Source organism: Telopea speciosissima, chromosome 2, assembly GCF_018873765.1.
Source record: "Telopea speciosissima isolate NSW1024214 ecotype Mountain lineage chromosome 2, Tspe_v1, whole genome shotgun sequence".
Lineage (NCBI taxonomy): Eukaryota > Viridiplantae > Streptophyta > Magnoliopsida > Proteales > Proteaceae > Telopea > Telopea speciosissima.
This window is the reverse complement of record NC_057917.1, coordinates 66,713,977-66,741,724: the sequence shown is the minus strand read 5'-3', so window position 1 is coordinate 66,741,724 and position 27,748 is coordinate 66,713,977. Positions and strand designations below refer to the sequence as shown.

General features: G+C 39.1%; 2 protein-coding genes across 6 annotated transcripts in view; one reads left to right on the top strand and one right to left on the bottom strand.

Annotated features, from left to right (window-relative positions):
- The first annotated feature begins 5,976 nt into the window (after positions 1–5,976).
- LOC122652717 (F-box/LRR-repeat MAX2 homolog A) lies at positions 5,977–8,351 on the top strand. Its single transcript, XM_043846541.1, has one exon. It carries the CDS (start codon positions 6,133–6,135, stop codon positions 8,320–8,322), a length of 2,190 nt encoding a protein of 729 aa, XP_043702476.1. The 5' UTR covers positions 5,977–6,132; the 3' UTR covers positions 8,323–8,351.
- An 817-nt stretch (positions 8,352–9,168) lies between these two features.
- LOC122651922 (serine/threonine-protein kinase EDR1-like) overlaps positions 9,169–27,748 on the bottom strand; it is a 54,209-nt gene continuing 35,629 nt past the window's right edge. For all 5 annotated transcript variants that reach the window (XM_043845493.1, XM_043845494.1, XM_043845492.1 and 2 more), the window contains 8 exons: positions 21,746–21,857; positions 17,489–17,786; positions 12,456–12,579; positions 12,341–12,360; positions 11,934–12,090; positions 9,606–9,894; positions 9,448–9,520; positions 9,169–9,357 (listed from right to left, as the gene is read on the bottom strand). In XM_043845493.1, the coding sequence (XP_043701428.1) occupies positions 9,275–9,357; positions 9,448–9,520; positions 9,606–9,894; positions 11,934–12,090; positions 12,341–12,360; positions 12,456–12,579; positions 17,489–17,786; positions 21,746–21,857 (1,156 nt within the window). In that variant the 3' untranslated portion in view covers positions 9,169–9,274. The remainder of the gene's footprint in view (positions 9,358–9,447; positions 9,521–9,605; positions 9,895–11,933; positions 12,091–12,340; positions 12,361–12,455; positions 12,580–17,488; positions 17,787–21,745; positions 21,858–27,748) is intronic.

Sequence of the window (27,748 nt, the reverse complement as noted above, 5' to 3'; positions counted from 1 at the left end):
ATGATAATTATGTGTTTTTCGTGTCACTCACATACCCACAAAATCAATACCCACAGAGGAAAGGGTTTTTCTTCACGAAGACGGTTCATCCACCATCTTACGGTTCATACATAGTCATGGTTCAAAATCTCGAGATCACTATTGGGATCGATCATGGTCGATATTGATTCAATATCGATATGAATTAGTCTAAATTGGGATTATATTTAGATTGGAATCAGGATCGGATTGATCATACTGATGCAACCAATACCTATTCTACTGTATTAGTGATTATTGAAACAAGGGATGATAAAAAATAAAAATCCATATCGAGATCGTAAGAGGGAAAGTTTCTGATTCAACAACAATTGTCTAGCGCAATTGGTGATGTTGTGGTGCACTAAGCCCACACTCTCCAGGAGATCTTGAAAAAGTGTTTGATTCGGCACCCAACTCTTTCAGGTCTCATCTCTAGGGATGTAAACAGATCGGATTCGGCTCGAATAGTGTCATATCCACATTTGCATTCGATCAACTTTCGGATGGATTTGGATAGTGCTAAACGGATACGGATACATATATGGATAAGATATTTTATCCGTTTACATGTAAATAAAACTTTTCGGATAGCTATAGTCTATCTGTATCCTCATCCGTTTAGCTTTCGGACGGATTCGGATAGTACTAAATGGATATAGACACGGATACGAAAACGGATTTTGACTATTCATTTGCACCCCTGCTCATCTCCCTTCTCTCCATCATTCAAGTGTGGATTGTTTCCACAAATTCTGATTCAGATTCAGCTAGAATTAGTTAAGAATCGATTGAGATTCAAATCGATTTGATCCAAAGAAATTAAGTTTGAATCGGAAGACCCTAATCTGATTAAATCAAATCTCCAATTCCGAGTTTAATTCCAATTTCGATTCCGATTCCGATTCCCATTCTCCTCTCTCCATACATTGTGAATCATAGCAATTTGAATGTTTCGTTATCCCATTGGTGGAGTGATAACGAGATTCATAAAAAAGCTGTCTAAACAAAATGGGGATTTTATTAGATCTAATGTTTGATAAAAATTGTAAGGTGTGAAGGTAAGCCAATTTCTTTGTTTTGTTGGGCCACGTGTTGCCCGAAGGCAATAGAGGGATAAAATATTCATCCTCTACAAAGAATCCAAGTAGCACGATTCTCGATTGGTTTTGAAAATTCGTTTGTCCAATGACAACTGGTGAGTTTTGAAAATGATATTATTATTATTATTATTATTGAGGGGGATCACTACCAAGTTGCATGACTTTAAGTCATTACCGGTCCAATTAGAATATACACAAGGGCATCCAATAGGAGTGACATTTTTCATTTCATAAGGGTTGGTGGGATTATAATTTTGTCTTTCCTATGTCTCATGTAGGCTTTGTGATCTAGACTCTGCCATCTTTCTTTTCCCCTTCTTATTATTATTAGGGAAACAGAATGATGTTTGATCAAGTGGCTCTTGCGTCTAGACACATGAGTAGGCAAAATTAGTGTCCAACCTCTTCTAAACTAAAAAAAATTCCATCCATGTTGATGCTCCTACGTGTGCTCTCATTGGTCCACATGCTCGTGCAAAGGGTACACGACCATGGAGTGATCTCTTGCCCTTTATTATTATTATTAGAAAAAAAAAAAAAAAACCATGAATTTAATTTTATATTTCTTAACATTCGAAAATCAAAATCAATCAGTGCCAATCGCCATCCATTGGTGGTGCGTGGTGGACAAACAGGAAATCCTAATCTAAATAGAATCTTTCACACAGATAAGGTAAGGGTTTTTGATGGATAATATAATGAAAATTTATTTCCATATGAGAATTTAAGAAAGAAAGTTCTACGAGAAGACTCCTTCTTCTATCAATTATCCTTCTTCTTCTTCTTGAGAGGTCTCTTTCCATTGACACTTGGCGCCACATCCTACCATGATTTTAGTAATCTTCACATTTTTATGTTCTTATGTGGTCCCCACTCTATGAATTTTTAAAAGAATCTACATATCTAATCTCTAATATAAGAGGGGTTCCCTTCCCTACCCTACCATTCTTGGCAATGGGGGAAACTTCCTCTCATACTTACTCTCTCTCTCTCTCTCTCTCTCTCTGTCTCTCTCTATAGAGAGAGAAGAATCTCATACTCCAACTTAACCTAAAATGAAAAAATAAAAAATTCAAAACTAGGGTTTTAAATTGATTGGATTTTAATGATCCCAACTCCCAATTAAATTTAATTAAGATAGCTTTTGTAATGGAATGGGATTGGATAGGATTGAATATATCCTAGTTCTTTTCTTGTTTGGGTAATAAGAATATATCCTTTTTTTTTTTTTTTTTTGTAAATTCTGATTTTGAACATATCCTAATTGGATAATATATATTACTAGAAAAGAAGTTATCTAAAATGGTTTGTGTGGATGGGTGAAATGGGTAATGTCTTTGATAATGGTCCATTCTATTTGGCCTAAAAAGACCGAATGGTGTGGGACCCATCAAGTGGTTAGGGTTCCAACATCAGAGAAAGACAGATTTTCACTTGTTTTTCATGTCAGATACTCGTCAAGCACCACCAATGTTCACTCTCTCTACCCCCCGCACATCTCCATATCTATCATTAATCATTCCATCCAATCTATCCAATGATGAATGATCCATCCCTGTTATGGAAATGTGACCAATTGGCCCCCATACTATTCTTGTTGGGCCGGTGGATGGGCTTATCACTTTATTATGGGCTTGAGTTCCCATACGATTAGATACCCAAATCAGCCGTACATTTTCAAGTGGGCCCAAACAACCTTTGTTCACGTGTTACTTTGCTCTACGGGATTTTTTTTCTTTTTGTTTTTTTTTTTTAAATTTTAAGTTGGCTCACCAAACCAACTAACAATATAAAATACAAATACATACAAGTGGCAGACTTTAATTTAATCTGTGGCGAATCCCACTGATAAGGACCACACAGAGCCACCCAATACAACGAAAGGGCTATACAGACGATGCCACGTGTCGGAGGAGGAACTTGGTTGTCTACCGAAAGGATAAAGAAGTATTCTTCTTTTAATTAAGAAACCCAATTTTTATTCTAAAAAGTAATGAGTGATTCCATGAATATTAGTAAAAGAATAAATAAGAGAATTTTATATATTAATAATAAGGTGGAAAAAAGGTGGCAGAAACGTGAGGATAAGGAAATTAGAGACTAATCATTACACTAGAAAAAAAAAAACAAAAAAAAAAAAAAAAAAAAAAAAAATGATTCCAAAGTCAAGAAACGTGAGGAGGAATGGAGGATTCATATTCATAGTTTGCATTTTCCTTTCCTACTACTACAAAGCCACAAAGGTATTATTGTATATGTGCAGACCTTACTCCCCAATTCTTTATAGCTTTATATAGATAATAATCATAACCAATGTTTTTGAGATGCTGAGAGTTATATGCGTTTATAATCATTCCAATCTAGATTATTTGGGATTTTGAATGTGTGTTTAAATTTTTTTTTTCTATGAATTATCTCATTTTATTTAGGCTGCGTTTGGTATACATTATAGGTTGATTTCACATTCTTAAACAATAAAAATAATTATTTTTATCAACCAAGAATGTAAAATTGACCTGGAATATGGTATCAGAATCATATATGTTTAATTTTGCATCAATTATGTGAGATGTTGTATACATTTTTTTTATTGTTTAACCTTGGATATCTTAAATACCATTTCCATTTAATAGGAGATCCCATCTAGTTTTTTTTTTTTTTTTTTTTTTTTTTGGGGTAGAAACAGATCCCATTTAGTTGAGTTTCTCTGGACGTGCTTGGGTTATGTCTCTTTCTTCTTATTATCTTTCATCTTTTATTTTTCTATTTATTTTTTATTTTTCATTTGTCTTTTTTTTTCCCATCTTTTCTTTGGTTTGAATTTTGTTTTTCATATTTTGTTATGTTTGGATCCATGTAGCCAACCCTATTAAGTTGGGACAAGACTGAGTCGTTATCCCCTTCAATTCCTCCAATTCTTCACATAGGACAGAAATGACCACCATACCCCCTGCCCGAAAACATTGCCCAAGGTGGGATCCACTCCCTCCTATTAAAGAAATTGAAGGTACCCGCAAATTAGAGGTGATAATTATTCCTAAGTTTATTGTTATTGTTGTTGTCTTAAATACCATTTCCATTTAATACCTTAAGGTTTTGGATTGAAATTCGGCCCAACTAGTGGTCTCACTTTATTTTTAACAAATACATCCAAATGATGTCGAGCCGGGAGATTGGACAGCCAGGATCATCCATCACCTTTGCGAAGACAAATTTTTTTTTTTTTGGAGAAGTTGTTTTTGGTGGTTGGATGATGATGAGTCCCTCTATGTATATATGCTCCAAAGCTCCAAATCCTCTCCTGCCCCACTCCAAAAAAAAAAGAAAATCATTTTCTATCTGGTAGGATATATTGGATTGGATAGCTCGAATTCATTCCCCTTTTGTATATAATATTAGAATATTCATCATTCTAACTAAAGGGAAATCAACTTTATATGGAAAAACTTGAAGAACGGGGGAAAAGAAGGGACCTCCAAATTCAAAATAGAGAAGTGAACCAGTTGGTTCGTCCAACGAAATTAACCAAAAATGCATTACATTCCAAATGCTTTGTCATACTATTGGGTTTTTTTTCCCAAAAGACTATTATCAAGAGAAGAAACTACACCTGAGGTTTTAAGATAATCTCTCTCTCTATATATATATATATATATTTTGATAAATTTATGATCTTTATATGATAATAATTTCGAATACAAGAATATATGATCCAGTTTCAATACTGCGATCTCAGGTTTCCACCAACAAGAACAACAGGGTATTGTTTCATGGGGGAAGAGAAAGAAATCATAAGTTTAAGTAAATGCGATGAAATGACTAATTGGGCCAGAATCACACTTCTCACAACAGAAAATGGCCAATTGTTTGTTTGTCTACTCCTCTCCTAACTACACGTCTACACCGACAGCCAAACATGTGGGCGTTGGCTGGTCCCGCAGTTTAGAGTTGAGAGAGAGAGAGAGAGTTAGGTTTGTCAAAGAATGGTGCTTCTTTGGTGATGAACTAAACTCTTGCAACTCAAGGTGCCCGCCTTATTACGGTACTGGACAACATCACCAATATCACTCACTATATGTATATATATATATATATATATATATATATATATATATATATATATAAAAAGACCTACATGATCGATCACCTACGAAGGTTACGTTGGATTGGACTAACCTTAGTCTATTCCCAATTCCCCATGGTAGGTCGAAGATTCTGATTCGTGCTGTTCTGAAGCCGGTGGTGATTCAATGAAGTTTTCTAGGGTTCAGACTTCAGACCGAATCTGAACAATGAATCCCGGTCCATTTAGAGTTAAACCAAATACAGATCCCCATTCCCTGTTTTAAAACTATTGTTGAAACTTGGAACCACCTTTTGTCCCTACTTCCCTTTCTCTCTTACCCAGTTTATTTTCTTTTAAAATTTTCAGATCAGATTTTTCCTTGGAGAAAGAGACTTAAAAATTATTTTTGAAAAAAAAAAAAATAGAAATGAGAAAGGGCAGAAAATTAAAAGGGATAAAGGAGAAAGGGATGAGCCCATGAGGGGAGTTAAAGGTGGGAGGGATCACACGGATCACGATCACGATCACATGGGTATTGGGGTCATTGCCTCATTGGGCAAAGCCAAGAAAACCCCCCTTACATGTCCCCATGCCCCTTCTCCCTTCACGTGACGACGACCATCGGTTTTAGCCCCACAATGTCCCTAACCACCCTCTATTTACAGTGGAGGACGCCACGGGATTCATTTCTTCTTTCCGACTTTCCACGGTTTCGCTCATTCATCTCTGTCTTTGTTTCTCTCTCTCTCTCTCTCTCTCTCTCTTTCATATCAGTCGTCAGAATCATTACTCAATTCACTGCTGAAACTAAACCTAACCAAATCTCATCTTATGATCTTATCTCGTCGAGGATTTTGTGGGAAACCCCCAAACAGGTAGACAGTAATTGAGAGAGAGAAAGCAAGCCGTCTGGGGAGCTCGGGATCTGGAGAAATCAGGGAAGGAATGGCAGGAATCCATGACCTCCCCGATGTGATTCTGTCGAACGTGTTCGTTCTGGTTGAAGACACCAGAACCCGCAACTCCATGTCTTTAGTCTCCCACAGATGGATGATGCTGGAGCGTCAGACTCGCACCTCCCTCACCCTCCGAGGCAACGTTCGCAACCCTTTCTTGATCCCAGACTGCTTCAAGGCCGTCACCAACCTCGACCTTTCCCTGATCTCTCCCTGGGGCCATTCACTCTCCGATTTCTCCCCTAGTTTTGACCTCCTTGCCCAAAAGCTTTCCCTCTCCTTTCCCTCCGTTGCGTCTCTCACCGTCTACGTCCGCACCCATAAAACACTTCTCCTCCTCGCCCCTCGCTGGCCTAATCTCCGCCACGTCAAGCTCGTGCGATGGCATCAACGCTGCCACTCCCCTCCCGGCACTGACTTTTTGCCTTTGTTCGACGCTTGCTCTTCTCTTTCTTCCCTTGATCTTTCCCACTTCTACTGCTGGACCGAAGATATCCCTGCTGCCCTCCAAGCTTACCCATCTGCCGCCAGTTCCCTCACCAGGCTCAATCTTCTCAGCCTATCCTTGACCGAGGGATTCAAGTCTCAGGAGCTTCTCACCATCTCCAATGCCTGCCCCAATCTCACCCATTTCTTAGCCCCCTGCATCTTCCACCCCAGGTACATTGACTTCGTCGGAGACGAGGCGCTGCTCGGTCTAGCTACCCATTGCCCCCTCCTGAATGTCCTCCACCTTGCCGACCATTCCACTCTTGCCAATGCCAGAGCCAATCCGGACGATGATGGATTCGCCCAAGAGGATGCGAGGATCAGCCGTCCTGCGCTTGAGGACTTGGTCTCTTGCCTTCCCTTGATACAGGAACTCAACCTCGATGTCTGCTTCAATGTCAGAGACGCCGGGCCGGCTTTGGAGTTGCTGGGTTCCAAATGCCCCGGGCTTAGATCCCTGAAGGTGGGCCAATTCCACGGGATCTGCAAAGCCATTGGGACCCAGCTCGACGGAATTGCGCTTTGCGGAGGTGGTCTGGAAGCCTTGTCCATCAAGAACTCCGCCGACCTTACCGACGCCAGCTTGATCGCCATCTCCCGGGGCTGTCCGAGGCTGGCCAAATTTGAGCTTCAAGGATGCAAGAACATCACGGAAACGGGGATGAAGAGATTTGTTGGCATGTTACGCCAGACCCTAGTGGATGTGAAGATTACTTGCTGCAAGCACCTTGATGCGGCGAGTTCGCTGCGAGCCCTGGAGCCTATCCGGGATCGAATAGAGCGACTGCACATTGATTGTCTGTGGGACAGCCACCAACAGTGCTCCGGGTTGGGGACCTCCTTTGAACTGGCCCCCCAGGAACACGATTTTGACCTGAATAAGCTGGGCGATGAGGAACCCTGTACGTCAAATCTCGCTGCAAGTTTCGTGAGTTTCCTCCCGCTTGCAGAAGAATGTGTCAGCTCAAGTTCCAGTTCCAGCCACATTTCCAATCTTGAAGAGACGAGCAAGAAGAAGAAATGCAGATACTCCACAGATGCACACTGCTACGGTTTCCTGACCAATGGCAGTGGGTTCTGGTGCAAGTCTTGGGAGAGGCTGCGGTACCTCTCCCTCTGGATTGAAGTTGGTGAGCTGCTTGAACCCTTGTCCACCGCCGGGCTAGAGAGTTGTCCAGTTCTGGAGGAGATAAAGATCAGGGTTGAAGGTGATTGTCGAATGAAGTCCAAACCCACAGCGTCAGAATTCGGGCTTAGCTCCCTTGGGCGCTATCCTGAGCTGATAAAGATGCAGCTTGATTGTAGGGACGTAATAGGGTACGCACTGACTGCTCCGAGTGGACAAATGGACTTGAGCCTGTGGGACCGGTTTTACCTGAATGAGATTGGGAGCTTGAACCTCAATGAGCTTGATTACTGGCCCCCACAAGACAGGGATGTTAACCAGAGGGGACTCTCTCTTCCTGCGGTTGGATTGCTTGCGCAGTGTGCCACCTTGAGGAAGCTCTTCATCCATGGCACAGCCCATGAGCACTTCATGATGTTTCTTGTTAATATGCCAAACCTCAGGGACGTTCAACTCAGAGAGGATTATTACCCAGCTCCAGAAAACGATACCAGTACAGAAATGCGTGTGGATTCGTGCAGTCGCTTTGAAGCTGCTTTGAGTAGACGTTGGGTACCTGACTGAGTTTTAATACCCACTGATGCTTCTTACAAAGCCTGCTACTTTGTAACCTTACTAGCTAAGCTTAGTCATAAAGGGCCAATTTGCTGCCACTCCTGAGTTTCTTCTAGTTCTTGACTGGCAGTGGCTTACCTTCGTTTCGCTCTGGACCTTTTCCTACTCCATGAACTGAACATGATGGGCGTAGAAGAGGTAGAGGTCATTTCACCAAGTCTACCAAACTGGGGTGAGATAGAAACACCACCGGTAGTGTATATTACACGAGCAATAAGTGAGCTGAGCTCCTGTGAGAGTGCGAGACCATCCATTTAGCAGCATCTAGCCGCCCTGAACAACTGCTCCTCTCCAAGGGAAACTCCTCCGAGCTTTGGCATCCGGAAACTCTACTGCTGCTTGTTTAGCTAGCGCTTTCAAACTAGACCTTTATTAGCGAGCAAAGCCTCCAAGAAACCCCAGAAATATTTTAGTCTGAAATTAAAAAATTGAGTTAATTTCGAGCTAATAGTTTTGTTCAACTGTCAATGGTTATGGTTACTATTTGATGTGATTTTTCAATCTATTCATTGTGGATTGCATGGGCATTATATATCAGATTCTTCATAATGATGAAGAGCAGCCCAGCTCATGAAACTCAAAACAGTTCTTCTGTTGATCACCAATCATCTTCTTTTTCAAAACTGAGTTCATCCCTGGAGAGTAGCTACTACGACTACTAGTCTTTCTGTCTAATCGTCAAGAGTTATGGTCAAAGGTCTTTTTTGATTATAAACTTTACATAGGTTTTGAAGCTTTGATATTTTATTTTCCATGGCACCAACTCTTCAGAGACTGGAGCATAGTGCTACAGGAAACCAAAAATGAAATGTTATTTGAATAAAATATAAAAAGCCAATTTACAACTTATGCTGCCAAGTAAAACACCTCTATTGTGCTTTCTATACAAACACAAATCAAATTAGCAAAGAGAGTACTCGCAGTCAAGCAAGCGAGAGAGGATATCCTCACAGCTTGGTCGTTCATCCGGCTCTGCCCAACAATCTGCAAACCAGGATTAAAAAAAATTAAGCATCCAAGAATTAGCAGGGAAGAGAAAATGGAGAGGAACTAAAAACTTTAAAGCTGACAAACCTGCAATAAGCTTGCCCAGTGGACCTTCTGGAATCTCTAGCCGTGATCCCTCATTAGCAACTGCATAAACCACCTGAACAATGGAGAACATGAAAATCAAGATCCCTTTCAACTTAAGATCACATGGAATATTGACTAGAAGAGAATCCGTATGCCACCTGCATTGGTGGTACACCCTCCCATGGTCTATTTAGAGTGCATAGTTCCCACATTATCACACCAAGGCTGAAAATATCACATTTCTCTGTGAATGGTTCACTGCGTATGAGTTCAGGAGCCATCCATTCCGGAGTCCCAGCAGACGACGAATCTCTCATGGGATTTTCTGTCATTATTCGAGAGAGCCCAAAGTCACAGACCTTGACTTGCCAATGCTTATTCACGAGACAATTTGCACTTTTCAGATCGCGATGAACTATTTTCATCCGGTGTATGCACATCAATCCCCTTAATTACCATCAGAAAATTAGTCAGCAGTTGTGTTATTATGCATAAAACTCAAGTATACACTGAAGCATCCAATAGCATAAATATTTCTTTTTGGATAGATGTCCTTTATGATACTTACAAAGAGAGATTATTAGTTTCCAATTATGTGACATAAAAAGAATTTCACGCATATGAGTGAAGCAGACTAGATTATCATAATTGAGCTCATGGTTGCTAAATTCCTTAAAGCCAAGTACCTAGATAAAGTTCACCTCAGTTTTGGTGAAAGCATAAGGGCATCTGTTATGAAGGAGATGCATAATCTGCCTTGAGCAGTATCACCATCAAGTGAGTAATATAAGCATATTCTGGAGTATCACCAAGAAACCATTGTTCGGTGCATTCCTGTATCCCAAAGGTAATCTCCTTATGCTTTCCATCTTGGAGTTACTGAAGAAAGGAGAGGTCCCCTATACTACCACAATGAAGATTATGACATCTCACTAAGTATTAATGGCTTTCACTTGTACGAGAAAATGGGGATGCACCAACAGAAACTCGACCCTAGGCAAGTTCAGCAGAGATAAAAGCAAATGAGCCAAGCTCTGTGGAACTGGACCAATACTCTTCATAAGCATGTGTGCATGCACACTTTCAGCTTTCCACTTCTGCATTTTATTGAAGTGCACAAAATTTACTTTCATACCCACTCCCCCAACCTCTCTCTCTCTCTCCCTCCCCCCCCCCCTCTTGAGGTGGTGGGAGTTAATATAGAAGTTTATCTAGAATTAACATTACACCCAATTATGAGAAAAGAATCTAAGCAAAAATAATTAACCAATGAGTTCCGAGTCTCTATAATTATTAATTATTACAGGCAACAGCTGTAATGAGAGTGTTGCAAATAGCAATGGCGATTGGCGGCAAGCAAAAATGGAGCTGTGTCCTAACAATGTTCAGCATGGTAGATTTGCTGGAAGTATAACACCGTCCACAAGAAAGAGATGAACTATTGTATCTCTGAAATCACACAGAAATCAGTAAAAAAAACATTGCAGGTAGACATAATTTGATTCTGCAACTGCAAACTCCCTTCTGCTGGAAGGGAAGCATGAAACAGGTACCAAGTCTTTTCCCTTCAGAACATAAAACCACAACTCAACGAAGCTTTATTCCAACTAAATGGAGTCAGCTACATAGATCCTGTTTCGCCATTCAATTCCATTCAAAGCTATGTTTGTTGTCAAACCTAATCTTTGGGTGACGTACTATAGAATGTTTAAGATGAAAATGAAATCAAAAGGATCAAAATAAATGAAAAATAAAAAGAGAAGACTAAGAAACAGCATAGCATGAGTTGGATGCATCCTTAAAAAACTGTTAATCTTTACAGAGTGATGTAATTCAGAAAGATAAAACAAGACAATGACACTTAAATCCAAGAAATACCTCTACTAAACAAATTTAGGACATTCTAGGTTGTCTAACATAAATTATTTGTAATATATAAAGCCCCTAAGTGAGTTTATCACTGCACTTCTTCTTCAATACTTCAGTGGATTAATAAGACTGCCCACCAAAACCAACCCTATAATGCATAATTAATTTGTTCCTGTGGAAAGAGTGGAAATTGTAATGATAGTCCTTATTTAACATCTTGAAGTAAATGTTCTAGGTGTGATGCCATGGAAGTAAAGATGCACTATTGCATTTAAGTGCTGAGCTAACAGCTAAGGTCGGTCAACCGTAATCACAATCAGAATACTAATTACTAAAACTGAACAAAAGAATTCCAGATTTGAAGAGCATTGTTATAAAGCATTAATACAGGACAGAATGGGGTTGAACTAATCGGCATGATACTCGAAGTAAATGTTCTAGGTGGATGCTATAGAAGTGAAGATGCACTATTCCATATAAGTGCTGCGATAACAGCTAAGGTCGGTCAACCATTGTCACAATCGAAATACTAATTACTAAAACTGAACAAAAGAATCCCAGATTTGAGGAGCATTGTTATGAAGCATTAATACAGAGCAGAACAAGGTTGAACTAACCGGCAAATATCACGCAGCATCTTCAGTCTCCTTCGCCAGCTGAGTTTCTTTTTCTGCCCACTCATATGAATCAAATAATACAAGGACCCATACTCCATGTATTCGGTTACCATTGACAAGTGAGGAGGCTTTGTGCATGCCCCAAGAAATAAAATAACTGTTAAGAGATAACATCAATAGTTTCGTGAGAATGGGATAATACAATGCATGAACACATATGCATCTACAAAAATAGTGCATGTGTAGGAGATTTTGTCAGATAAGTATAAACAAAAAAAAAAAATGTCACAAGAATCTAACGTGATGCCAATAAAACCCAAGAATACAACACATTAACCCTCAGACGCAACCATCTATGGAATATGAGACACATTAAAGTTCAGAAACTGTTAAGTATGGTAAAGTACCATTTGGGTGTCGCAGGCGGCTGAAAAAGGAGACAAAAAGAAAGCATTGAGTCAGAGAAGAAACACTGGAATGAAATAAGCCAAGACTCCTTATGGATCAATGAGATAATAATACCTTAGGATAGATATTTCATTGCAGAAGTCCTCCATATTTTCAGCTGTCAAATCTTGCTCAAGAAAAATCTTGATGGCAACATCTGTCCCATTCCAGATACCACGAAAAACTTCTCCAAAGAAACCTGAATCCAAATAAATGGATATGAATGGTTTGCAACTATAAAACTAATATTTACTCGAGCAATTGTAGTTTACCATTTCTCCCATGTGACCTGAAAGTTTGAAGCAGTTACAGAAACTACTCCATAAGTAATTCAAGCATGGGGAAGGGTCCTCTGAGCCTACAGCATTCCCTACACCCTCTCACAATGTAGTTCTATATTCATTTTTTTAGGAGAGATAAATAATAAAAGATTCTTATGTGAGAGGGCATAGGAAACGCCTTAGGCTTAGAGACACTTTTCCCTTCAAACATTTAATTCCAACAGGGTAATAAGCCCTCATAAAGGCATCTGGCAGGGTGCCGTTTTTTCCCTTGCACTTTAAACACAGCAATTTGAGAACACAGACATGTCCTCAAAAAATATGTTTAAAGGTGGGTATGCAAACATAAACTTCCATATACATACCCAAAAAACAAAGCCTAAAAATACTTTTTAAAAAAATATTGACAGTACCCTGGCTGAAATTGTCATAATCACTATATAAGCCAGTTTAGGTCATAACTTGAGCAGTAGGGCATCGAAAATGTTCCCTACAGTCTAAATCAGGAAATGAAGAAACCAGAGTGTTGCCTCCCGAAATACGGACAAGAAATAAACCATACTCAATTAAAACATGGTTTGGGATGTTCAGAATATTTTGTTATGTGTCAAGTCATACCAGGGCCAAATCTAAACTATAACCTGCTTTAGCATTGTTCAATTTTGAATTATAACACAAGGTTTTCAATCTCAATAGAAATGGACCACCATGCCTGAAATGAAATTTAAGTGTTACATGTTGTTTAGAAGATTGCTCCCAAAGTGCCACTAACTAAATGAAAGCGTTACAATAAAGTCATTTGGGCTTAAATGGGAAAAAAATGCTGCATTTTCCATATATTACAGGACTTCAGTCCAACCAGGGAAACCTTTTGGCTTAAGTCTATTTTGATCGTAAGCTTCTAAGGTTCCAACAATTCTTCGAGGCAAATATTACCAAAATAACTTTAACACATGAAACCTAGACTCTGAGTCGATTCAAGACCTGACATGTAAATCTGGACCTCAGGTTTTTGTATCACACATTTATACTCTCTCATGTGTGACATGGAAATCTGGACCTCAGGTTTCTGTATCACCCATTTATACCTGATTTATCGATTGATGGTGATACAAAATGGAAACAAATCCTGGTAGTAGTTGTGCAAACCATATACTAACCAAAATAGTAAAGGGTCAACTATTATAAAAAACTATTATAAAAAGCTACAAATCCATAACAGGTAGCACTTAGTCCAACCTCCTACAAACTTGATTTCTTTACCAATGCCTACCTCCTACAAACTTGATTTCTATACCAATTTTAAAGTAAATATGGGGATTCAACACAACTTGGCGATTTTCAGCGCCACACGTCAAACAAAATTGAACATTTCTGAAACCTTACGTCTAGATATCCCATTAAAAAGTCATATAAATTAATGCTAAATGGTATGAGCAGATCTGTTGTTGGGATAAGGCTGAGTTGTTGTTGTTGGTATGAACAGATCTATGCACTACTACTGGTAGATTAAACTTCTCTTGAGAATTGAGCATTGCTAATTCAAAATTATAGAAAATTAGATAAATCACAAAAAAAAAAGTGTGATGAGGAAAAATACAAGTACGTTCCATTGGACTTATTTAACGTGTGCTAACAATTACTCTTTATCCAAGGGAACACTTTTCTAATTTTCATTAGAATGGCAACTGATATTAAAATTATAAAACTGTAGTATCTATTGACCATATGTCCATATGTGAGGGGGAAAAGAAAACACTTCATCCCCGTGTAATTTCCCTCATCCTGAGCATATAATATTTTTATTTTACTTTCATTAGGTAAATTTAATGACTAGATTGAAAAAATATGTATTATTGTACAAAACCTGGAATTCTCTAGCTAGGGTTTCCAAGGCTTGTGGTAGGTAGTAGGTATCACTTTTAAAACCTGGATGTGTGTTGTCATGCCTAGAGTAATATCTGACCATTCATTTTCCTATTTTGGGTATAAGCATGAACAAAAAAATTTTATTTCATTTTCCTACACACATTGTTAGTTTCCCAAAATAGAAAATTAATTGGATACAAATGTAGCACCATTAACAATCCTTAACTCTTTCGTAGCAAGAGGAGCATCTATTCCTGTATATACAATATCAGTGCAGATTCTGGGAAAAAATCTAACTGATCTTCAAAACTTATTATGTTTCTCTTTCCACATATCCTCAGCTACTATTCAGTTGAAGAATATACGAATCATTTCCTTCCCTGTCTATGTATAGATAGCATAGTTGTCACGTCGGCACGGCGATCCAAGTCGGTGGAGGGGTGTCATATCGATATATCGACATGTCGCCCGCCATGGCATTGCCATGGCGATCATATCGACCATGTTTTATTTTTTATTTTCTCTATTTTTAATGTCATTTAGTATGCTATAATATATACCCTATAACATAAAAAATTAACATGAAAGTGTACTATTAATCAACTATGGTTTAATTCATGACAGTGTAATATCCATTAGTGTATATGAAATCATGGATTATCAAATAATTGATAGCAATAGTCTTGTTGATAATAAAGTTAAAAAATCATGAGAGTTGAGATATGATTCATATGAAAGTGACTACAAAAGTAACAAAACAAAAAAACAATTACAAGAACGTAATTTATATTGAGTGAATAAAGCTAATAAACAACCCATCTAAATAAAAAAAATAAAATTGGTAATGTGAATATGTGATTGTGTATTAGTCAATAGTGTATTAGTGTTTTCTGTTTGATGTTTTTTTAATTTTTTTATGTTAAGGAAAAAACATTAAAATAAAAAATAGTTAAAAAAAATTATTATTAAAAAATTAAGTTTCATAATTTGAAACAACCATGTCACCCGATATGGCCATATGTCGCGGTATGGCGTCCATGGCGGCGCCATGGCGACGACAAGGAGGCCATATCAGTCGATATTCTTACATCATCCATATTGGTGGTCGATATGCCCACTTCTCCAGTGATATGACGCCATGGCGTCAATATGGCGACGCCATGACAACTATGATAGATAGCATCTATAGTGCCACCATCTCTGCTGTTAGTTGTTCAAGTTCAGATCCTTATAAGGGAAACAACAAATGTCACAACTCTTAGTGGAGCCTTGCATGTTCCCCGTCACTAGAGTAAAGCATTCTTTGACTTCTTTCTGACCCCCTTTCATTAATGCAACCGTATTCTTTCTCCCACTTCATATTACTGCAAAACATACATCTCCTTCATTGATTTGCGATATTGACATATTCCTACAGGAATCCATGTATATCTAAACTATCTACCAACTCACAGTTTGTTTGAAGAAGAGGAATGAGATCTAGATTGATTAGCTCCTAGTCCAAAGAAGAGAAGCAAATAACATAGTCGTCACGGCGGTTAGGCGACCCAAGGCGGTGGAGAGGGCCAAAGTTCAAGGCGACACCAACTAGGCGTACAACAACCAACAATAACAATTGGAGCTAAGTATCTCCAATCAAATAAAACAAGAGAAAAACATCATGATGATACCCCTCCCCCCAAAAAAGGAAAAAAAAAAAAAGAAAGAAAAGCAAATAGCTCGAACTATCAACCTATTTCACGTAGGCTTCTCAGTTTAAACTAAGCCTCCCAACTGGACACTTTGCATTCTCTATTTAACTTCTACTACAGCCAGAACTCCCACAACTATGAAACAAGCAGGATCCTAATGTTATTATAATTTAAAAATTAAACACTCTATAACAGCCGATTTAACTATTTTACATTGGATAGATGGTTAAAGTCTACATTGGCCATGATTCGGTTTTCAAGGCCCATCACAAGCATATAAACCACCAAGTATTGAAACTTTTCCTTGTATTTTCAATGGTCTTACCAATTTTTTAAAATTATTATTTTCTTACCTTTATTCAAAGCTTTATTTCTCCATGTGACAAATGCATTTCGGCTAAAACTTCCCACATGACTACCAGCAGACATGAACAATAAGCCCTAAAAAATTTTATTCCAGCACAGCTATAAAGTGGCAAAGAACAAACCCTGTTGACAGATCCTATACGCATGGCCCATCAAGAGATCTCTCTCCCATTTAACAAAATCATGATATGACTCTTATTGGTTGAACTAAGTGCTTCGATGCCTTTAATTTGATTGCCACTACTGAAGTGTTTCCTGTGGACTATTACATCCTCTCAAAGCAATGACAGGCCATACAACTGCATTGAGGAATGTAGCGACATAAGCCCTCTTTATCCTCCAGGGCTGAATATAGAATCTACCTCGGATTCACACATGATTGAGCTCCCTTTGCATTTGATTGATATACAGATAGATGTTGTAACCAATATGTGCTATCACCAGATTCTTTTTCATTTTTTTAAACTTCAAATCAATACTTTTTTTAATGTATTAAAAATATGTAGAATCCATTTAAATCTACAAAAATAACAAGCATTACTTACAAAATAAAATAAAAGCATCTAGCGGAACATTGATTCATGTAGATATTTTTTCCATGCCTACACCTAACCTCAGTGAGGTGTACACATAAGAATTGCCATCATAGCACAAAGACAAGGATTAACAATTAAAAGATTAAAGTAATAATGAAGTTGTGAGGATCTTCTCTGAAGTAGAAAATGGGTACATATATAACAAGCAACTTAGCACAGAATTTTGAATATGAAGATGAAGGGAAATTGTAACTGTTGTAAATCTGGAAACTGCAATTGCTGAAGCAGGTGTTGCACCTTCGTGTTTTTGAGTAACTACAATACTCGATGTGTGTACAGAATAAATTTAAAAGAGTAATGCTTACCAATCCCAACACGAGTTCCAACAGTCAGTTCAGAGAAATCAATGTTCCATTCCTCAAAAGGTAATAAAGGTCTTTTCAGGAACTTGGAAGATTCCAACACTTTGTTCCATGTTGAGACCAGTTCAGCAGTTTCTCCAAAGTTCGAAGGCCCACTTCTCTCAGAACCCTGTCCCCTAAACTGAATGGGAGATGAAGGTAATGATGTTGCCTTCTGAGAATTTATTTGCCTTCTGGGAAGATATGCAGCAGACCCTTCACCAAGAATTTCATCGTGACGATCCAATTGGAAAATTGGCACCTGTAGTGTATGAACTGATTAACCATCACAAAAGCAGGCAAGAAGGAAAAACAAAATCAAATATATTAATGGAAAGCATGTAGTGTACTTTTAGAAGCAATAATTAAAAGTATTTATAAATGAATGCATGTATAAGAATAGAAGCACATCAGAACAACCGAGCATCAAAAAAATAGAACCACACTGAAATTTTACTAGTACTCATACTTTCATCTAAGAAAACATATAAATCAAGCATAAATTATAACAAACATGACCTGGAAGTATGACCATTCTCAAAACACAACACTAGTTCCATCAGTTCAAAAGCCAAAAAGAAAAAGATAAGAGATCCTAACAATTATAAGTCATAACAGATAGTTACTGCACAAATAAAACCATAACCTAAGGCACACAAAGACTTTTAGCCAAGAGGCTCAAACATTTACCAAGTGTCATCATCATGATGTCAAGCCACCAAAATGTTTGTTGCAAATAAAGAATTGCCTGTAATTGGAAAATAATAGACAAGATCAAGGAAACACCAAGTAGGACACGATATTCAAAGAAGCATAGCTGGATTAATGGCAGAACGGACTTGACTTGAAACTTGATTGAGTTTTAATTTCAGCATACTCCCTGAGACATAAATATTCAATTGAATCAATTAATGGGATTTTACTAATTAGAGACCACCAAAAAATGTGACCTAGTGGACATGGGTTCGAGTCGGGAAACAGCCTCTCCGTGAAGCGGGGGTAAGGCTGCGTACATTATGACACTGACTGCAAATTTTTAGTCCATCCCTAAAATTTTATATGGGCAACACAGGCAGGCAATAACTAGCATATGCAAGGTTTTAGATCGCAGTATTGAAATGAGTATGGGCCAATTCCAAAACCAATATGATACCGATAAGTATCAGCCGGTACCGATACCTAAATCCCTGAGCATATGGCAACATATATAATGTTCCAATTTTAGTCTTTCTTTTAAGGTCCACCAAAATACCTATCCATGTGTAACATTTCAGTACAATTAGAGTGTGAGTGTAATTCCTAAATAATATCCTTAGATACTTATTTCTGCTCATAGAATTATTTGGGTGTATCAACTGGTCAACCCTCAGGCACACTGGGCGACAATGTTAGTTCCTGGTAGACAAAGGGGACTCTAATTGGATGCAAAAAAATTTCAGGAATGCTGAAGACATTGCCACTAATGATATAAGCTATTAATATGCTCGAGTGGAAGTGAGTCACTTGTCACAGTTGAATTCAGTGAAAGCATGGAACCAAGTTTCAGAAGGGTAAATCACCTTCCATCAGTTCATGTGATAGCTCATTAACCATTCATCAATTAAATAGCCAGCAATGATTATTTTGGTTCTGAAAAGTTAAGTTTCACCTTTGGATATGAGCAAAACTGGAGTACGTTTTTGCTCATCCACTACAAGAGGCAGAATCGATGGTTTTCAAATGTCTGGCAGAGGTTGATGATGAACTAGCTTCGGACTCATCCGTTTCAGCCTGAATGGTTTCAGTGTCGGATTCGTCTGAGAAAATTTGATAATCATGCAAGCTGAACAGGGTTTCATGTTCAGAGTAGAGTTCTTGCATCATAGATAAAAGCTTGTTTCGTTCAGCAGGGTCTTTTTCATCTATAAAACGTGATTTGCAATAATCCATTATTTCTTTTAACGGATTAAAATCTGACTCATCAAATGAATAATTTGACGTGTCATCATCGAAAACATTTGTGGAGTTTCCGTAAAACAGATTAGAACAATGAGAAGTATGTGGTGAAACATACCCATCGACAAAGACAAATAGTTGATCTGACAAAGTCTGCATTTGAGCTTTGGTTTGCTCTTTTAAATCTAAATCTATAATAGATCCAATAGTTTTAATATCGGAGTCTAGTTTATTGATTGGTTTTCAATACTTTTAAAGTAAGTGGTAATATCTATTAACATATTAATAGCATCACAAGCAGAATTTATATATTTTTTATTTTTAACATATTTTTTTGATGTATGTGCACTAAAATAGTACAATGTGAGGCTAAAGATGCAGCACGTACGCATGAGTATAGACAATGACAGGGACCCGATCGAGTTCGGCGACATTTTCAAGATGGAGCCAGAGGAGGATCCCTTGGTTGAGTGGGTGAGAGAGGTGAGGCAAAGATTTATCAGGCTAGGGGTCAAGCCCGGGGATGGATCAGGCTGGGGGTAGGCTTGACCCCCATATAGCTAGTCAAATGGGTGCTGATGTGGATGAGTTTATGGCTTCAGTGGGTCGCATACACTCACAGACACCCTGACCGTTCGAACTCGCACATGGTAGGTATGATGAGGAGGACCCCGTCTGGTCCCATTCCAGTGGTCGCATACACTCATAGACACCCCGACTGTCTGCTCGTGGAGATGATGGCGGCGATGATGATGATGATGGTGGTGACGGGGGGTGATAGATATGTTTCTCATTGAGAAGAGGATGACCAGATAGAGGAGGAGCGAGAGCTGGACCAAATGAATTATGTAAAATGGCCAATTAATATTTTAATAGAAATGTATGTAAAATGGACTTTTTGTCATTTCTGTTAAAGTGGATCACATACATGTTTTTTTTTTTTTTTCCATGGTTTGCCATACAACAATTATGGGCTCAAAAGCATTCCAAAATAACAGAAACAGAAAAAAGCATTTCAGACTCAGAAATACTAATTTTAAACAGAAACGTTGCCATACAGCCCCTTAGGGATTGTGTAAGGGGAGAAAAAACTGAATCTTTATGGACTAATCCAGAAGTTGCCCAAAGCAATGGCTGTTATTGTGTCATATACGATGACATGGCTATGGCTACCAAGGATTTGCAAGGAAAAGAAGCCTTTCTGAAGAGCTACAAATGTTGAGAGTCTATTCCCGAATAGTCATCAGAAAGATACATTTGTCCAGTTCTGCCTCTTTTTTCCAGAATTTAGAATAATCATGAATGTATCTTATGCCTGTGGGTTGTCTATCTCACTGTTCTACATTCTTCCCTCTTAAATCATAATAAATCTCTCTTTTCCTGCCTATTTGGGAGGGGGGGGGGGGGGGGAAGATTTGGGGTAATTAGAATTGTAGTTTGTCTGCTATACCAGTCAGGGAAATTAAGATTCTATTTGCATAGGTCATTAACCTGGTTTTTGTAATGATTATAAAAAGGTCACGAATGTACACATAAAGGCTGACCAACACTGAATTCTTATTATATGGTGCCAGTGCTGATTGGGGCAGCCATGGCAGTGGCAGAACAGGGGGAAGCAGTTGCATTATTGGCAGTTTTCAAGCAATAGGGTGGTGGATGTGATTCAGAAGTTGCCATGGTTGAAATTGTGGTGGGGTAGTTGTGGCTTATGAGAGGAATGGTGGTGATAGATTTGAGGTAATGGGGCTACCATTGGGTGTAGTGGTCGGAGCATGGTGGAGACTGGCAGCAAAACCAAAAGCATGGTGATAGTTCTGTGGACATGATGGAAAGCAGTGGCAGCAGTTCAGGCAGACATGATGCTGAGAGCGGGAGTGATGGTTTGAGAGGGAGGTATGATGGTGGTGGCAATGATAGCGGTCACATCCATATATGATTTAAATCCAAGTCCTACAAGGTTAGAATAGTAACACACAATCTTTTTCACATCACCATTTGGATACAATGAGTCAATGATCCTTCACAATGCACTTCCAGCAACTTCAAGAAGTACCGTAAGTTAAGGAAAAGACACTTGCAAAATACAACTTTGTCCGTAGTAAAAGTACCAAAGATATATAGTAACTACAAGGTGAGGAAAGAATACCATCAGTTGGTATTAAAATATCAAAAAAAAAAAAATTATACAAGTTAGCCCTTTATGGTGGCAACAAGAAGAGAGTAATTCTAAATGATAAATTAGCACAAGAACTGCAATCATTCAAGGACAGGAAATAGAAAACATACATTTTGTTGAGGATCTGAACAATTGCTTTTGTCATTTGTTACTGACCCATCGTCAGCCTGTTCCCTTAAAAGTCGATTTTGCTTCAGTGTCTCATTCATTGCTCGCACAGCCCTAAACATGTGTTCATTTAAAACAATATGAGCTTGATAGCTAATGCTCAATGAAAAGTACAGTCACTTCTTAAATGCTAGAGGATGTAAAATACCCAGTTAAATAGAAGTGCTAAAATAATCCTGGTTGTGAAGCAATTAGTCATACATTAGCATGCTGATATCTTTTACTTCCATTTAGCAAGGGTGTTTGTTCTCTTAATTGTACCATGTACATGATCAGAATCCATAAATAGTAATAATATATATCTCTTGAAGGTCAGAACAATCTAGGAGACCCTTAATCTTTTGCTCTTCACAAACACTGGGATCACAGCAAGGTTATGGATCGAACCTTTCCACCAGTAGCTAGACCTGAGTCTATTCGTATGTTTCTGGCATTGGCAGTTTATAGAGGGTTCAAGGTTTACCAGATGGACGTCAATCAGCATTCCTGAACATTAAACTTGAGGAAGAGGTCTACATAGAACACCTGATTGTTTTCAGTTGAGTGGCGATCCTCATATGGTATGCAAATCGAAAAAGGCTTTATATGGGTTAAAGCAAACACTAAGGGCATGGTATTCAAGGCTAGATGCATATCTGCAAAAACTGGGCTTCAGAAAAGGAATGGTGGACAGCAACATATATGTGATGGCAGAGAATGACAATCAGCTTATAGTTATGGTCTATGTAGATGACATCATTTTAGGCGGGCACCGTATTGAGTTATGCAAGCAGTTTGCATGCAGGATGAAAAGTGAGTTTAAATGTCAATGTTAAGTGAGTTAATATATTTTCTTGGTTTGCAAGTGAATCAGATGGATAATAGCATCTTCATCTCTCAAGTGAAGTAAGTCAAGGAAATGCTAAACAGGTTCAGGATGGAAGACAGCAAACTGGTAAGTACACCTATGACAGTGGGTTGCAAACTTAGTAAAGATGATGAATCACCTGCAATTGATCAGACACTTTACTGATTGGGAGTCTGTTATACCTGACAGCTACAAGACCAGATGATGCAGATTTATCACCAAACTGGGTTTCTTTTATTAAGAATAAGTCTAGGACTCTAGGGTTTGATTATATACATGTTGGGCCTTTGATCCCATGGGTTTTCTATGTAATAGGTCACTTTTGTGGGCCTAAAATATGGGTACATGAATTGCATATGGGATTAGCCCTATATTTAGTTTATTTCCATGTTTTAATGTTTTAAATTGAACCGGTCCAAAGCTAGTTTGAACCAGTGGTTCAATTTAAGTGATTTTATTAGTCTTTCTTTTAGTTGTTTAGCTGGGCTGGATTAGGACTCTATTTTGAGTCTATTTCAGTTTCCTAGTCAGTTTAAGTTACCTAATAGGTTAAGGATTGGTTTAAGCCTTTCCTTTTTAGTGTAGGAGTCCATTTATGAATCTTTTATATAAGGTTGTAAGGGGGGCAAACATTGAATACGAATTTGATTAATGAATAACTTTTTCTTGCTGCCATAGTTGTTGTTCTGCTCTGTTGAGTGTTGCCTTGTGAGTCATATCAAGGTAAAGGGACTGGTAGATCTCCAGTTGACTCCTTGCGTCTTGTAGACCGGGAGGATTTGTTATAAGGGATTGCTGGATCTCCAATTGACTCCTTGCATCTTGTAGATCGGGAGGACCTAGTTATTGCCTTTAAGCTACTGCCATTGAAGATATGCAACTCCAAGTAAGTATTCAACATTATTAATCATCCAACTTTCTTCTCCTAATCCTCTAAAACCCAGCCCCATCGATCCCCATTGCCAATACTCAATCCTTATTACCTTCCTCATCCACCATTAAAACCATAGATCCATTAGAACCTGTTGAGATTGGCTACGTTACCCACTAGGGGGAACCTAGTCCTAGTTGGCTTTTATTACTTATTTTATTTTGTTTATGTTCTAATTGTTTTATTCCTGTTTTCCCCCCTATACGATTTCTATTTGGGATTCCTAGTTATAGTGGGAATTCCTAGTAGGAATAGGATTGGGGGGAATTCATATCTTGCTGTAATTTGATTTTGTTATAAATAAGAGGCTGGGGTGATCGATCAGGTCATCTAAGCATTAATTCCCAAGGCTGTTAACATGGTATCAGAGCAGAATCTGATCTAAGAATAGCTTTCTCGATTTTTGGTTCTCTCCTTCTCAGTTTTCTCTGTTTTTTTTCTTTCATTCGATCCCATCTTCCCTCCCCTTCTTCCACTCGATCTTCTTCTTTTTTTTTGGTTTCTTCTTCTGAATTAGGGCAGATCTAATGAGGTGATCTGTTGTTTAGATACTGCCCTAATTAATCACCTCATCCCTTGATGCTTTAAGAAGCTTTTTGGATCGATAGCTGCTGCACCTTCCTCTGCGATTTTGTTTGGAGTTCTCCCCACCTGCAGATCAGTCTCCTCTATCAATTTGACACTGGTTTGATTATTGGGATCCATTCCTGCAGTTTCAATTGGGCAGCTGCTATCATAGGTTTTCTTCTCCAGATTAAAGCACCTCCTCAATCGATCTACCTTCAGGGTTTTTCACAACAAACCCTAACTTTGTCAATTTTTGGTTTTTTTCTGGAGAAGCTACTTCATCAACAATCAGTACCATCGCTGCAGATTTTTTCTCAGCCTTTGAAGACCATATATCTGCAGATTTTTCTCAGCCTTTGAAGACCTTATATCTGCAGCTTTTTTCTCAGCCTTTGAAGACCTTATATCTACAGATTTTTTTCTCAGCACTTGAAGACCCCTAAAACCAGATCGATTACCTTTCTTAGGGTTTTTTTCTTAAACCCTGCTTCTCGGTTTTGGTTTAAGGGCAGTTGGTTGCTGTATTCCAGCTTTTGTTTTTGTTACCACAGGGCAGATCTGATTTTTCTGCCTGGCTGAATCATGGGTGACTCAGAGATGACTATTGCTACTTCTGGAGGAGATCAAACAAGGTCTGATTTTCTTCCCTATGTTGTTGCCATTAAGCTTGATGGTACCAACTACTTAATTTGGGCCAAATCATTATCCCTGACAGTGGCTGGTAGGGGACTCACTGGCCATCTTACTGGCACCACCAAACAGCCTATTGAAGAAGGTGCTGCTCGTACTAAATGGGCTGCCAATGATGCAATGGTAATGTCCTTTGTTCTGAACTCTATGGCCACTGACCTCTCTAGTCAGTATCTTCTCCTTGACACGGCTACACAAATATGGACAGCTATCAAGGGCACTTATGGTCGTTCAGGTAATGGTGCTCAGGTATATGAAATCAAGAAGACACTCCAAACCACTACTCAGAAGGAGATGTCTGTCACCAAATACTATGCTGCCCTCAAGTGTTTATGGCAGCAATTGGATCACTATGCTCGGTTTCAGCCTACTACTACTGCTGATATTACTGCCTACCACACCTATGTAGACCAATTCCGTGTCTATGATTTCCTGGCTGGCCTCAATGATGACTATGACCCTATTCGGGTGCAAGTTCTTGGACGGGTTCTTTTCCCCACTCTAGAGGAAACCTTTTCTTATGTTCACAGTGAAGAAACACGAAGGGCTGCCATGATGATTACTCCTAAAGTTGAGCGATCAGCCATACAGACTGCTGGCCCCACTCCCGTTGCGTCTTCTGACAGTGTTGCTGCTTCTACTACTACTACCAAAGAGCCTGTTAAGTGTGAGCATTGTCACAAACCATATCACACTAAGGCTCAATGCTGGAAATTACACGGGAACCAGCTGATTTTGAGGCCAAACGTGGTCGTGCTAAGTCTAAAAACAGAGCCAATCATACTGAAAGTGTAGCTCCAACTCCCACTGTTGACATTGGTTTCTCCTAGGAAGAACTTCAGGCTCTGCGTCGTATGTTGAACACATCAACTGCCTCTACTACGTCTGCTGCCAATTCAGGTTCCTTCTTTGCCCGTACAGGTATTTCTTTTGCTGGTCATTGTGCATCAGTAGTATCCACTCCATGGATCATAGACTCCGGAGCTACTGATCACATGACAGGTTCTTCTAGCCTTTTTAATACATATTCTCCTGCCTCTGGTAAGGACAAAGTCAAAATTGCTGATGGGTCCCTCTCCTCCATCTCAGGAAAAGGATCCATTGGTTGTTCTCCTTCCCTTACACTGTCATCTGTGTTGCATATTCCCAAATTTACAACTAACCTTCTTTCCATTAGCAGTATCACTAAATCCCTGGATTGTAAAGTGACATTTTTTCCCACTCACTGTATCTTTCAGGAACTGGACTCGGGAAAGACGATTGGATCGGGTAAAGTGCATGGTGGATTGTACCTACTTGATGGCGATCCTAAACATACTCAGACTTTACCTTCGGCATCTTTCTCCTCTGACTTACATAAATGACACTCTAGACTAGGCCATCCCCCCTTAGGTACTTTATCAAATTTATTTCCAGCATTAGTTAAAGACTGTAATAAGGAAGACTTTTTTTGTGAGCCTTGTGTCTTGGCTAAACAGACACGTTCAACTTATCCTATTTCTAATAAAAGATCCTCTTCCTTATTTCATATCGTTCATACTGATGTGTGGGGGCCTAGTAGGAAAGCTTCCCTGACTAGCCATCGGTGGTATGTCACTTTCATTGACTGCTATTCTAGGTTCACTTGGGTATACCTTATGCACACAAAAAGTGAAGTATTTTTATGTTTTCAACACTTTCATCAAATGATTAAGACCCAATTTAATGCCCCTCTTCAAATTTTGAGGAGTGACAATGGGAAAGAGTATATGGAAGGTCAGTTCCAAAAATACCTTGCTGCACATGGAATCCTCCATCAGACCAACTGTGTCGACACTCCAGCCCAAAATGGTGTGGCTGAGAGAAAAAACCGCCACCTCTTGGAGGTGGCTAAGACTCTTATGTTTGCTCGCAATGTCCCTTCCCTTTATTGGGGGGATGCTGTCCCTTCCCTTTATTGGGGGGATGCTGTCCTTACTGCGGCCTATTTAATTAATAGGTTGCCCAATCGGGTTCTTCTTTCAAAAGCCCCTATTGAGCTATTACTTAGCTCTTTTTCCTTTATAGTCGCACCTAAGGTGTTTGGCTGCGTTTGTTATGCCAGGAATACAAGGTCCCTTGGTAAACTTGACCCACGTAGCCTCCGCTGCATTTTCTTGGGATACTCTACTACCCAAAAGGGATACAAATGTTACTACCCTCCATCCCGCCGGACTTTTGTCAGCATGGATGTTGTCTTCCATGAAAATGTTCCCTATTATGTGTCCCCACCTCTTCAGGGGGAGAGTGTTAGTGAAGATGTGCTGACTATTGACTCTCCACCTCCACTTCAGTCTATTTACCATGAGTTTGAACCAGTTCGGCCTACCCCTAGTACTTCCCCTGAGTCAGGGGGAGAGGTTCCTATACAGGGGGAGACCATTTCTATTCAGGGGGAGCAAGCTGCCCCGGTCCAGACTCCTATCCAGAGGACTATTAGTGAATTTCAAAGGAGGATTGATGCCAGTAATATGAAGACCTATGCAAGGAAACATAAGCAGGTTCAATCAACTGTTGCTCCAGTACCCATCCAATTGCCAAACCCGGATCCAGAACCTGCCTCTCCACCTGGTAATGTTCCTGATTTACCTATTGCTCTTCGCAAAGGTGTCAGAACTTGCACTCAGCATCCCATATCTCATGTCGTTTCTTATGATTCCCTTTCCCCATCCTTCCGTGCCTTTGCTTCCTCTCTTTCTTCTGTTCGTATTCCTAACAATTGGCAGGAAGCTTTATCAGAGGGAAAGTGGAAGGCAGCTATGATGGAAGAAATGGAAGCCTTGAAAAAAAATAACACATGGGAGCTTGTGGTTCTTCCACCTGGGAAGAAAACCGTTGGATGTAAACGGGTGTTTGTGGTGAAACAGAAGGTGGATGGCACTGTGGATAGGT

Coding starts and splice junctions, on each gene's coding strand:
- LOC122652717 (XM_043846541.1), top strand. CDS start 6,133: ATGGCAGGAATCCATGACCTCCCCGATGTGATTCTGTCGAACGTGTTC.